Source organism: Silene latifolia, chromosome 5, assembly GCF_048544455.1.
Source record: "Silene latifolia isolate original U9 population chromosome 5, ASM4854445v1, whole genome shotgun sequence".
Classification (NCBI taxonomy): Eukaryota; Viridiplantae; Streptophyta; class Magnoliopsida; order Caryophyllales; family Caryophyllaceae; genus Silene; species Silene latifolia.
Genome location: NC_133530.1, coordinates 62,724,658 through 62,738,416, shown reverse-complemented (window position 1 = coordinate 62,738,416; position 13,759 = coordinate 62,724,658). Strand labels below are relative to the sequence as shown.

The 13,759-nt window shown below is 37.3% G+C and overlaps 1 protein-coding gene across 1 annotated transcript; it reads left to right on the top strand.

Annotated features, from left to right (window-relative positions):
* The first annotated feature begins 3,023 nt into the window (after window positions 1-3,023).
* Window positions 3,024-5,683, top strand: LOC141657469 (protein FAR1-RELATED SEQUENCE 5-like). Its single transcript, XM_074464716.1, has 2 exons — window positions 3,024-3,955; window positions 4,310-5,683. Exons 1-2 carry the CDS (start codon window positions 3,548-3,550, stop codon window positions 5,423-5,425), a joined length of 1,524 nt encoding a protein of 507 aa, XP_074320817.1. The 5' UTR covers window positions 3,024-3,547; the 3' UTR covers window positions 5,426-5,683.
* Window positions 5,684-13,759: the final 8,076 nt, after the last annotated feature.

Genomic DNA, 13,759 nt, shown 5'->3' with positions numbered 1-13,759 from the left:
GTCTGTAATTACTAGTCTTGGAATATTCTTAATGGTTTATCGCCTTGGTTATGTCCTTTTGCGTGACTGTTTTCTGCTGTCTTCATTTGAAGCAACTGGATTTTCCTTTAGGGATAAGAGTTGAAGATGTTCTGGAGTCCATTGCATATGCTCATATGCGGATCCTTCAGCAAGGAAACTCCCATTTGGTTATTAAAAAAACAAAGTGTTATACATTCCAAATGTGGTCCCGGCCGACGGGGTCATTTTTGCTTTGTATTGTTAAATCACAAATTCTTGTTTGTGACGGACGCTATCCGTCACAAACAAGAGACGGGGCGAATCGATACCATATTGTGTTAAATGGGCCGGATTGTACAATTGGGTGGGGCAACTTTTTAATATAAAAAATTAGGGTATGATTTGAGTGGGAAACATGAAGTACATTGGCATTAAATGCACACATGCATGAATTACACCACCCTATCAAGCTTTACGTCAAACTTGCCCCATCACCTCTCTTCACCATGCTTTTCCTTTCAATCAACCCTAAAAAAATTCAAATGATTTCTCACAATCTTCATCTTCTCCACACAAATCTTCATAATTCTTATCAAATTTTGATAGCTTTCTTACAACCATAATCATTGATTAAAATTTGACTCACCAAACCATGGCCTTGGACGAGAACTCGGCAATGGAGGATGATAATAATCAACAAATTATTGATTTTCAGACTGCTCATCTTGAACCGGAAACTGGTAATGTTGAGACCGTTGATGGTGAATTAATTGATGGTAAAAACGATGACGAGAACTCGGCAATGGAGGCTGATAATAATCAACAAATTGTTGATTTTCAGACTGCTCATCTTGAACCGGAAACTGGTAATGTTGAGACCGTTGATGGTGAATTATTTGATGGTAAAGACGATGATTTTCCGATGATGTTGATGAGCAAAGGTTTTTTTTTTTTTTTTGATGTTATTTATGAATTTTTTTGGACGATATGCAATAATCAACAAAGTGTTTCTATTTTTTTACTCGCATAATATGCAATGTTAGTTCATTTTTGTATGTTCTTGATGAGTGTTTTAGACGATTTTTGTTTTCTTGATGAGTTTTTTAGACGATTTAGGTCAATTTTTTATATAAAGCATTGTATTTATTAAGTTGTTTTTCATATTTGTATTCATTTGAAGATTTACTAGAACATTTATTGTAGATTTTTACTTGTTCATTTCAAGATACAGTTTTTATGTGTTCATTTGCAGATTTACAGATTTATTGTAGATTTTTTTAGACGATTTATTTCTTCATTTGAAGACTTACAGATTTTAGGACAATTTTGTATGTTCAGGTCAATCTTTAGATGAATATTGGTAGCTGCATAATCATATTTTTCGTTCATGAGATTGTTCAAGTTGTTAAACTTTTGCTCATTAGATACAGAATCAGCATATTTTTGATGAGAAAAACAGACATCTGATGTTGTTGAGTTGAAGCTGAAGATTATCTGTGCATAAGTTAACAGCAGCTAACCTTATTAAAGAAGCACAAATGCGTATGCAACAGACTATCACTTCACGTTATAGTGTCACCATTTTAGGGCTCAGTGTTATCACTTTATGACCTCAGATTATCATATTTGATATATGTTAGCATTGTGTATTGTTCACTGTCACCATTTTAGACATCAGTGTTACCATTTTAACCAAAGCCAGTTATTTTGTGTATCTTGTCATAGATATTAGTCTTTAAACTGTAAATGGTGACATTATTAGTAAAGTTGGTTACATTCCAAGTTACTGATAAAATGTGACCATGATAGTATGATATGTAGACGTTTTATTAAGAAACGTGATGAAAGTCGTGTCTTCTGTTTAGAACTTATAATGGTGACACTCTGACTTAATATGGTTACCTTCTGATGTACTATTAAAATGTCACCATTATAGTTGTGATTGTAGCTGTTTTAGTATGAAACGTGAGAGCGTTTTTAAACTTTAAATGGTGACATTATAGAGAAACTTGGTTACATTCCGGGTTACTGTTAAAATGTGACCATGATATTCATGGTATGTAGACGCTGTAAGCTTATAATCTTTAACCTTCACGTTATAGTGTCACCATTTTAGGGTTCAATGTTATGATTTTATGACTTAAGATTATCATTTTTCATATATGTTAGCATTGTCTATTGTATACTGTCACCATTTTAGACTTCAGTGTTACCTTTTTTGCCAAAGCTACTTATTTTGTGTATCTTGTCATAGATTGTCTGTAAACTGTAAATGGTGACATTATGAGTAAATTTGGTTACACTCCAAGTTACTGTTAAAATGTTACCATGATAGCTATTGTATGTAGACGTTTTAGCTAATAATACTTATGATATGTAGACGTTTTATTAAGAAACCTGACAGCAAGTTGTGTGTGTTTACAACTTAGAATGGTGATAGTATTAAAATGTCACCATTATAAGTCGATTTGAAGTTGTTTTTGTATGAAACGTGAGAGTAATTTGAAACTTAAAATGGTGACATTATAAGTAAACTTGGTTACATTCCGGGAAACTGTTCAAATGTAACCATGACAGTTATGGTATGTAGGCGTTTTAAAGTAATACTCTTTAAACTTAAATAGGTGACAGTATGACTAAAGCTGGTTACATTTTGATAAATTGTTACAATGTGACCATGATAGCTATGATATGTAGACGTTATAGACAGCAACGTGACAGCAATATTGTGTGTTCAAAAACTAAACAATGGTGACAGTTTGACTAAAGTTGATTACATCCTGTTATAGTCTTAAATGTGACCATGATAGGTATGATAAGTAGATGTTTTAGTAAGACAGCAACGTGACAGCATGTTCTGTGTGTTTACAACTTGAAATGGTGATAATCTGACTAAATATGATTACATTTTTATATACTACTCAAATGTTACCATTTTATTTGTGATATGTAGTTGTTTTAGTTTGAAATGTGACCGCATATTTAGTATGAAATGTGACGAATGCTTTTATTATCTTATTATAGGTACTGATTTATCAGGTTGTTTACTTGGAATAAAAGCTAGAAAATGGGAGCACATCTTCAGCTTGTATAAGAAACATTCGCAATTGAAGGGATTTAGTATCAAGAAATCAACATCTCGTCGAGCCGACGTGAAAGACAGGCCGCTGATTGAGAGATACTTCAGGTGCTCTTGCGAAGGTGTACATGCGAATGGTAAACAAGGCAGTACTACCAATGTGAGGAATGCAGCAATTACTCGCTGTAAGTGCGAAGCCTTTGTTAGGACACAAGTAAACAGTGATGGATTATGGATGGTAGTACAGCATGTGGCCGAACATAATCACCCTTTCACACCCGTCCAGTGGCAGCATCATCATAGGTCGGAGCGCAAGATCACAGAAGCGGAGGGTGAGGTGATTAAGTCAATGACTGAAGCGCATGTTCCTCCTTCAGTCCAATTTAGGGTTGCTGCGGCGGGGGCTGGGGTGATGCGTTTGTTGGCCACACAAAGCGAGACCATATTAATTATGTTAACAGATTGAAGATGAAATCAATTGAAGGTGGCGATGCAGCCACTTTAATCAACCTCATGACTAAAAGGCAAGCGGAGGAGCCGGGGTTCTTTTTCCGAGTTCAGTTTGACGGAAAAGGAAGATTAAGTAACCTATTCTTGCGGGATGCGATGATGAGAGAGGACTATTTGTTGTACGGAGATGTTAAAATATTTGACACGACATATCGCACCAACAGGTACAATCTCATATGTGGAGCCTTTGTTGGTATTAATAACCATTGGTCGAATGTCATGTTTGGTTGTGCTTTCCTGTCGAACGAGAAGGAAGAATCATTCGAGTGGTTGTTCAATGCTTTCAACGAATCCATGGGTGACGATGTTCGTCCCATTTCGATCTTCACTGACCAAGACCAAGCAATAGCAAACGCCATTGAAACGGTATGACTGATTTTGTATACTTTGCATACTGTCACCATTTTATACTTCAGTGTTACCTTTAAACTGTAAATGGTGACATTAGGACTACAGTGTGTCACATTTCGGGTTACGTTTAAAACGTGACCATAATAAGCATGATATGTAGCCGTTTTAGGTAACAATCTTTAAACTTTAAATGGTGACAGTATGACCAAAGTTGGGGTTACATTTTGATATTCTGTTAAAATGTGACCATGATAGTCTGATATGTATACGTATTAATAAGAAACGTGACAGCAAGTTGTGTGTGTTTACAACTGCTGACAGGTTTATCAACATTTGTGTCTAATTCTGTATCCGTTAATCTGGTGACAGGTTTATCCACAAACGAGACATCGTCTGTGTCAGTGGCACATTCAACAAAACGCCATTTCTCAATTCGGGAAGTTAAAGGGTGATCGTCCGTTCCAGAAACTATTCAACAAATGCCTCCATGGTTGCTACAGTGAGACTGAGTTTGAGGAGACTTGGCATAAAATGTTGACAGAATATGGGTTAGTGAACCATCCATGGTTTAAGAGATTGTACAAACATAGAGCTAAATGGAGCACTGCCTTGAACAATCAATTCTTTTCAGCCGGGATTCTATCGTCACAAAGGAGTGAGAGCACAAACCATGCGATGGGCTTCCAAGCTTCTAAGACCACTTCTGTCACTGAATTCTTTCAGATATTTGAAAACACGGTCAAAAGATGGCGCGGTGAGGAAGAGCGTAAAGAATTCAATGGCATACGATCTACACTATCCTCTGTCTACCCTCTAGTGGATTTGTTACTACATGCATCTCAGGTTTACACATTGGAACTGTTTCGGGTCTTTGAGAAAGATTTTGCGCTTGCCATGGGTACTCGGGCTGTTATCCTTCCGATTGATGACCCTGAGATGTTGTTGTATCGTGTTTCCCCTGCGAGCCACGACGAGGACGACCACCACGTGACTTATGATTGCAAGAACAACCTAACAGAATGTACGTGCCGACACTTCCAGGTTAAGGGTATGCTTTGCAGTCACATCATCCGTGTCCTCCACATGCATTATGTTGTCGAGATACCGGATAGGTACATACTACGTAGATGGACCAAATTTTCAAAGACTACAGTGTGGGAGAGGCTCCTCCCAAGCGACATACGCAGAACTGCCGCTCATGACGCCATCAATTGGCGGCGTTCAATGTTGACGGCTATGAACTACCTCATCACTAAATGTCATAATTTATCTGATGCAAGAGCTGTCGTGGATAAGCTGTTTATTAAAGCGAATGAGGAGGTGGAATTGTTGCTTGCTAAGCTTAATATGGAGGAAGATCAACCAACCGTAGAAGTGTCTGTGCCTGTGCCTCCGATTCTTGACCCTGTACGTTGTACAACAAAGGGTCGAAGTCAACGAAAAAAAGGAACATGGGAACAAGGAAGAAGGCCCGGAAAGGTCTGATGGTGGTGCAGGGGAGAGTACTATGTACGTCGCTGTGCCGCGTCTGCTATGATATATCATCTACGCCTCAATCCCGAGTGTGTTTCTACTAATGTGGTCGTAACCTGTTAATGTCACCAAGGCAATGGCGTAATGTCACCCTTTTTTATTTGTATGTTCCTGCTGTTTAAATGCCTGTTATTTGGGTGCACTTAAAACCTAATTGAGGCAATCTGAATTGCTTATTTTGCTGTTAAAATGTATGCGTATTTTGCTCCACATGTGATCATTGTTGTCATTGTTTGCTAAATATGTTACCCTTTTAACAAACAAATTTTCACATAAATGGTAACATCAGTACCTATGACGATAATAAGTTCTGGTTAAAAGGATAACAGTGAACTATAAAATGGTCACATTATAAAATTGATAAAGTGACTAACCACGATGTCTTTACACATATGTTATAAAGCACAAATGTTATCATTTTAAGGTATAATGTGAGCCTTTTACCTTACTTAAAAATGGTCACATATGGATTTATGATTGTTGCCATTGTGTATAATGTGACCATTTTATAAAGTTGTGTTTTTTACACACGTTTTGACACATGTTATAAAGCACAGATGTTATCATTTTAAAATGTGACCCCTTTAACTTAAATAAAAATGGTAACATATGGCACTATGATTGTTGGCATTGTCTATAATGTGACCATTTCATAAAGTTTGTGTATTGTAATCAGGACCTATAATGTTTTTTAAAAAAGCTCTTACACATTTTATAAAGCAGAGATGTGTAGTCATTTTAAGGTAGAATGTTACCCTTTTACCTTATAAATCAGGAACTATAATGTTAGTTACAAATGGTAACATATGGCTTATGATTGCTGACATATGGCACTATGATTGTTGACATTGTCTATTATATGATAACACCTGCTTAATAAAATTGGGACATATTACTATAACTACATTACTATTAATAAAGTCACCACACGAGTCTTAACAGGTCATCGGACAGGTAGTCCAGTAGTTGCTTACAAAACAAGGACTGTTTCACAGTTCCTTCACAGCCCGAAGCACAAAAAGTGCAGTCCCAAAATAATACATCCTTAACAGTACGAAAAACTAAAAAGTCTTCATTATTAACAACCGACAGTTAAATTAACTTAACGCGACCCCACTTCATTTCTTCTTACCGCCACCAGGCTTTGGTACTGGACGGGGTTGGGCACGGCTGACATCCTTAGAGCTGTTGTTAACCAGACCTTGTGGACGATCTCTAGCACGAGTGTTCCTGAGATCGTACGAGCGTCCTGGAGCCTGTGTGCCAATGTCCTCTATCCCCAAGGAAAAAGAGGGCGGGAGAACCACGTTCTCTAAAGCCTGGTCCACCTGATCAAGCATGGCAATAAAGTCGGCATAGAATGCGGGGTCACCATCCAATTTCTGCGTAAAGGTCTCTTCCACTTCACCCGCTGCTTCACCATCTTCGCTCTGATGTTCCCGCACCTGCTGAGACAATGGAGGATCCGCCACCATTTCTGCTGCCACTTCACGATGTAAGCGCGAAATCAACCTCTGGTTCCTCTTTGTCTGGTACCATTTCAGTACTCGCTCCTGTACATGGATAAATATGACTTTTTAAACACATTGAACATTGGCACAACCTCAATACCCCAATATAAGGTTCAACATACCTAGCTTTTAATATCACTTTTTAAGACAGGTAGATATCACACCTACTATGCTCACATTTTAACATTGAATCAAAATGTAACCAACTTTAGACAGATTGTCACCATTTTAAATGCTCAACAAACATCTACATATCATATCTAATATGGTAACATGTCATCAGTCCACAGGAATGTCAGTAAATTTAGTCACTTTGTGACCATTTTGAGTTTTAAACACATACAACCTTTTGTACTTAATGAAACTACATATCACAACGACCGTTGGCACATTTTAACAGTCAATCATTATGGAACCATCATAAGTCAGAATGTAACCATTTTAAACAGATACCTACAGACAACTTTCTCCCCCATTTCATACTACAACACCTACATATCTGACCGATGATGGTCACATGCTCACAGTCCATAAGAATGGTTACATTCCTTATCAGAATGTCAACCTTCACTGTATTAAACAAACAGAACATGATGTCATATTTTAATCTAAAAGAACTACATATGTGACCATTTTTAGTTTAAAGACACACTACATGTGACCATTTTTAGTTTAAAGACACACTACATATTAATATTCCATAATAATGTAACCATGGTTTGCCAAAATGTCACCCTTTATAGTAAAAAACAATCAGAATATGATGTCATATTTTAATCTAAAAGTACTACATATCAGAACTACCAGGGTCACATTTTGAAAGGAGATCAGAATGTAACCATCTTAAGTAAAAATGTGACCATTTATAGTTTAAAGACACACTACCTGTCCACACATTACATACTATAACACCTACATATCACAACTACCAGGGTCACATTTTCAAAGTAGATTAGAAAGTAACCATCTTAAGTAAAAATGTGACCATTTATACTTTAAAGACACACTACATGTTAATATTCCATAATAATGTAACCATGTTTTGCCAAAATGTCACCCATTATAGAAAAAAACAGACAGAACTTGATGTGGCATTTCATTCTAACACAACTCCTACATATCAAAACTAAATTGGTCAAAATTCATAAGTAAACCAGAATGGGCGCAATTCCAAGACATAACATGCTATCAAATTTCAGACTGCAACAAACATAAATGGATGTGGTCGGACTTACGTCATTGTACAGACGGCGCAGATCCTCATCTGAAGGAAGGTCATCTGGTAGTGCGAAAGACACAGTCCTACATCCCTCGGCCTCGGCAGTCGAACCTTTCTCCGGCGGAGGAGCTTCGTCCTGCCTGATATCTTCCGCTTCCTGGTCGTCAATCGTACTTTTCTCCGCCGGACGAGCCGCTTCCTGCCTGATAGGTTCCACGTCATGATCAAGTCCTTCAACCGGTAGTCTGTAGAATGATTTCTCCAGATGAAGGGATATGGGATACGTGGTCAAGTCCAACACCCCTATCCCGAATCCCTTATGGATGGTGTAAGCTTTGCACTCCTCTTTAACTTGCTTCTTCACTGCCTCATACGGCCAATGTTGTATCAAGGGCAGTGTTCTGGCCTCAGGCTCACCCCTCCAAATCATTCGGTGAAACTAGACTAACTGAAAGAACATTAAGCAGCCCCCAATACTTTTGGACTCGTTCCCTTTCCATGATTCAACAGAATAGTCAAACCGATCTAGTATGTAAGAGCACCAGTCCAGCTTTGGTATGGAAGCAACATCCTCCACTGCCCCAAGCAACCTAGTATCAACACGATTGTGAACGGTTGGGACCAAGAACGATCCCATCGCAAACAAGACAAACATTTTCTTAAATTCTGGTCCACCTTCCACCAATTGCAGCATCTCACCCCTAACCTTGTCCAACACTATTTCTTTGTTCGGTAAAGCACCGAACCTCTCTCTCCATCCATGCAATAGCTCCTTATCGTCATTAACAGTTGGCACATCCTCACCCTCACATGGTAACATAAAGACATCATACACATCATGTTTACTGATTGAGAAACGATCAAACCTGTTGAATAACATCAACCTAGTGTGCGTATCGTAGCGCTCCAACAACCAATCAACCATGGTATGAATAAACCTAGACGCCTTCAGCTCTAGAAGACCTCCGAACCTAATATCTTCCACATCTTTCCTCTGAGCTGACGATAAATGCTGTATGACATAATGCAAGGACGCTGGTGATCCATGTCCCTCGACCGCCTTCACTTTCCTATGATAGGACACAAACAATTACCCGTTAAAGAAAAAAGATAACATGGGTAACATGAAGTTAAGACTGTAACATGAAGAGAAACAATTCAATGGTTAACATACGTTCCTTCCTTCCTCTGTCGCTTCTTCTTCTGAACCACTGCCCCCTCGGGTAACTTTCTCTTCGATCCCTGACCAACCTCCATCTTCTTCGGTCTTTCGACAACAGCTGCTACTTTTCGAGAATCTGGTGCAAAAAATTGGTCAAATTTGTAAACTTCAAAAACATGCCACCATACTGCCTAGTTATGTTACCATTTTAGCATGCAAATCTCCCTAAAAACAAACATACATATTTACATGTAAGATGGTAACCACACAACATATTACAGATGTAACCATCTCTGAAGAATAATATAACCATTTTTGAATGTGTACTATAAGGCAAGATGGTTACAGCTGAATGCTAAAGTATATGTTACCATGTTAACATATATGCAATATGGTCACATAATAAAGATTTTATAATGTCACCATATGTTACCATGTTAAGATATTTAGCCTTCACCAAGGTAGTCACATTTCTACGAAAAACTGGTCACATAATATAGATTTAATAATGTCACTATTTTTATTCATGTGTAATCATCTAATGTCTATTATGTTACCATGTTAACATATTTACAAATCACCAACATAGTCATATTTCTAACAAAAGTGGTCACATAATATAGATTTAATAATGTCACCATTTTCAATATAGATGTCATGATGTTAATTCATGTGTAATCATCTAATGTCTATTATGTTACCATGTTAACATATTTACAAATCACCAACATAGTCACATTTCTTAACAAAAGTGGTCACATAATATAGATTTAATAATGTCACCATTTTTAATATACATGTCATGATTTTAATTCATGTGTGTTCCTCTATTGTCTATTATGTTACCATGTTAAGATATTTAGGCTTCATCAAGGTAGTCACATTTCTTAAGAAAAGTTGTTACATAATATACATTTGATAATGTCACCATGTTTTATACAGATGTTGCTATATGTAGTCTTCACTAAGATGGTCACAATATCCAACAAAAATGGTCACATAATAATGATTAATAATGTCGCCATGTGTTATACAGATGATGTTACCAGTTTCAATTAAGTACCCTTCACTAAGATGGTCACATTTCATCGCATATACATGCCAAAAGGATATGTTAAGACTTTAACATTTATTCAGCACAAGACAATGTCGTCACACTTTAAAGATGACAAATATGTCACCTTGTGTTAGCATATCTGTTACCCTGTCAATATTAGTTCAGACCAGCCTAACAAACAGTTACATTTATTCATCACAACAAATGTGGATACATTTTACAACTGTCAAATTTGTGACCATGTCTTATGCATATCTGTTACCCTGTAAATATTACCTCAATTCACCCTCACAGAGCCACATAACGCTAACCAGGGCACATTTATCAGTTCAATTGATCACATTCGTCAAATAAAATGGTCACATATGAATCTTACTGTTTACCACAGACGATTCTTCCTTCGTCTTCTTCTTTACACCAAGAGCAGCGGCCATTTTGACGACTTTTTCAAGAGCGTCTGCCAAACCCCCATCCTCTGACTCCTTCACATGCTTATCTTCCTCATCACTTCCTTCCTCCTCCTGATCACTGTCTTCCATGTCCTCCTCCTGACCACTGCCTTCCTCCTCACCACTGTTTTCCGACTCCTCTGAAATCTCCTCTGAGCCATCACTCTCTTCATTTTCTTGCGTATCCACCGGATCTCTAAAGGAAATCCCCGATTTCTCTTTTTCTTTACCCTTCTGCGTCGCAATCTTCCCTTTACCTTTCTTATCACCTACTCATCCATCAATAGTGGAAATATTAGATTTTGTAAAACACAATAAATTATTCAACCAAAAATTTACATGCATGCATTATTCAACAAGAAAATTGTAAAAACCAAATAATTATGACAATGTTTATTCAACAAAATAATTGTAAAACCCTAATTTGACTGTTTATTCAACCAAAAAAATGTTAAACCATAATCTGACAGTGTTTAATCTGACAATGTCATAATACTCACATTTTAATCATCAACAACAATCATGATGAAGACGAAAATGTCATAACACTCACATTTTAATCAACAACAATCTGTTTATTCGGTTTATTAATAAAAACTAAACATTTGCTTTATTCAACAAAAATCATGATGAAGACGATGAATAATGATGAAGACGAAATTGTTTATTCGGTTTACTAAAAAAAATCAACATCCCTAAACAAAAATCATACCATCCATTGCTTTCTTCGGCGGTGTCCTCCTAGCCATTTGTTTCTTGCCCATTCTGATGAAAACGATGAATAATGATGATGAAGATATTGAATATATTTGCAGATCAGGGATGATGAAGACGATGAATGATGATGAAGATATTGAATATTTGGGTTTTTTTGGGGTTTCAAGAGAGAGGGTGTGGATGATGAGAAAATCTGATGAGAGAGGGAAGGAAATTATTTGACTGGGATTTTCAATGCGGTTTTGATGAGAGAGGGGATGAAAACCGTCAAACTTGGAAACCCAACCAACAACAAATTCTTTGTTTATTCAAAATGTCAAATCCCGCCTCTCTCTTCATTTTTTGTCATTTCCAATGCTAGACGGGTCATTTTCGCCCATTTACAACAATATGATATCAATTTAACCCGTCTCTCCGTTGTGACGGATACCTTCCATCACAAGGGAAACTAATTGTTGTTAAATTGATTTTGACTTTCAAATATGATTATTAAATCAAGTTAAATTACGTTTTGAGTAATATTTTTTTTGAGTGAATTTAATAGCCTGAATCAGTTTAAGTTAAATTACGTTTTGAGTAATGTAGTCCCGGCGGATGGAATGGTTGAAAATCTCCATCATGTTTACAACAAACTGAATTAATACAATAAACAATAATCGAAAATTATCATGAATGACATGAAGAAATTACATAACATGACAACACAATTAATCATCGCAAATCAACATCTGAAAGATTCAGATAACCAACACTCGAGCGTTATCACAACTGCCTCCACTTATCCAAGTATAGTGTATAGAACGAACGACGACGTTAGAACTTATAACAACTACATCTTTCAGAACGTATAACCGCTGCATCTAAAGAATTGGAGGGTATATAACAACTGCCTCCTACGTGTCAAACCGCCAATGAGGCTAAGGCCCTATTCTTTTCGGCTGAAAAGAGCTGACCGAACTTAACTTAATAGATGTAATACTAATACCCTCTTTTTACCCGACCAAGGTAATTGAGAAATGTTACCATCTCGGTTTCCCGAGGTGGTGAAATCGGAGTTGCAATTAAGAAACAATTAATATAAATAAAGTGTTTAGTGGATTACATAACTTTAATTGAATAAATAAAACAAATGATAAAACTCATGACTACTATCCTATTCTAATGAGATGACACTTGGCTCCAAGTTCAAAGCTCGCCCTGTTTCCCTCGTGACACCAACTCAACCTGTATTCAACCTCCTTCCATATGTTCGGAAATATCATATTGATCGACACAGGCCACCCCGGAAATAGGTGACAATTACAACACACAACACGTTAGTTTCAATAATTTAATATGAGACACAACATAATAAATAAATATGCAACATGCCAAAATGTAAAAGAGATACAATTACCAAGTCGGTACCGGGACACGCCCAGGCGTACCCATACCCACCGGTGTCAGGGACACGCCCACGACACCACATCTCACAATAAGGTACCGGGACACGCCCAGACGTATCGGGTCCAGAAACCAACCGGATCCCTTGCCAGACGTTGTGTCTCACCCACACGAGTCTCTCCTAACTCTAGCCATTAATGTGAACATCCCTCCTAGAGTGGGAAGCTCCAAGAGGCGACCACAGCGTAAGACGGTTTCTCAACCGTCTTACGTCTCCTCAACAACCAAGTACCACCACCAATGACCTCCAATACAACACAACAATAACCACATATGACAAATGGAATACAACACCAAGTATATGACCGAATCACGAGTTCAATCCCAACATGTTATGAATAACAATTCCTCAAATACCAACATGATGTACAAATCGACTCACACATACAATAATGATGAAAGACACACAAATATACACACAAAACATTGAAACCGAGTAGGATAAACCTACATTTTAGCATTCTTCATAAGCTACTCGAATCTCATATGATTTCGTCTCGCAAGACCGTCTTATTCTTAAACAAACCATGTAACACCATCACAAATACATCATACACTATTATACAATACAAAACCTCTTATGATTACCCACTAATTACTCATATTACATATACTAATTACTAACTAATTAACCCAAGTGGAAACCCCCAAAATTAGGGTTAAGACTTAAACAAAGATGAGTGGGATTCAACTTACAAGTGCGGATGATGAAGAACAAGGTGAGAGAT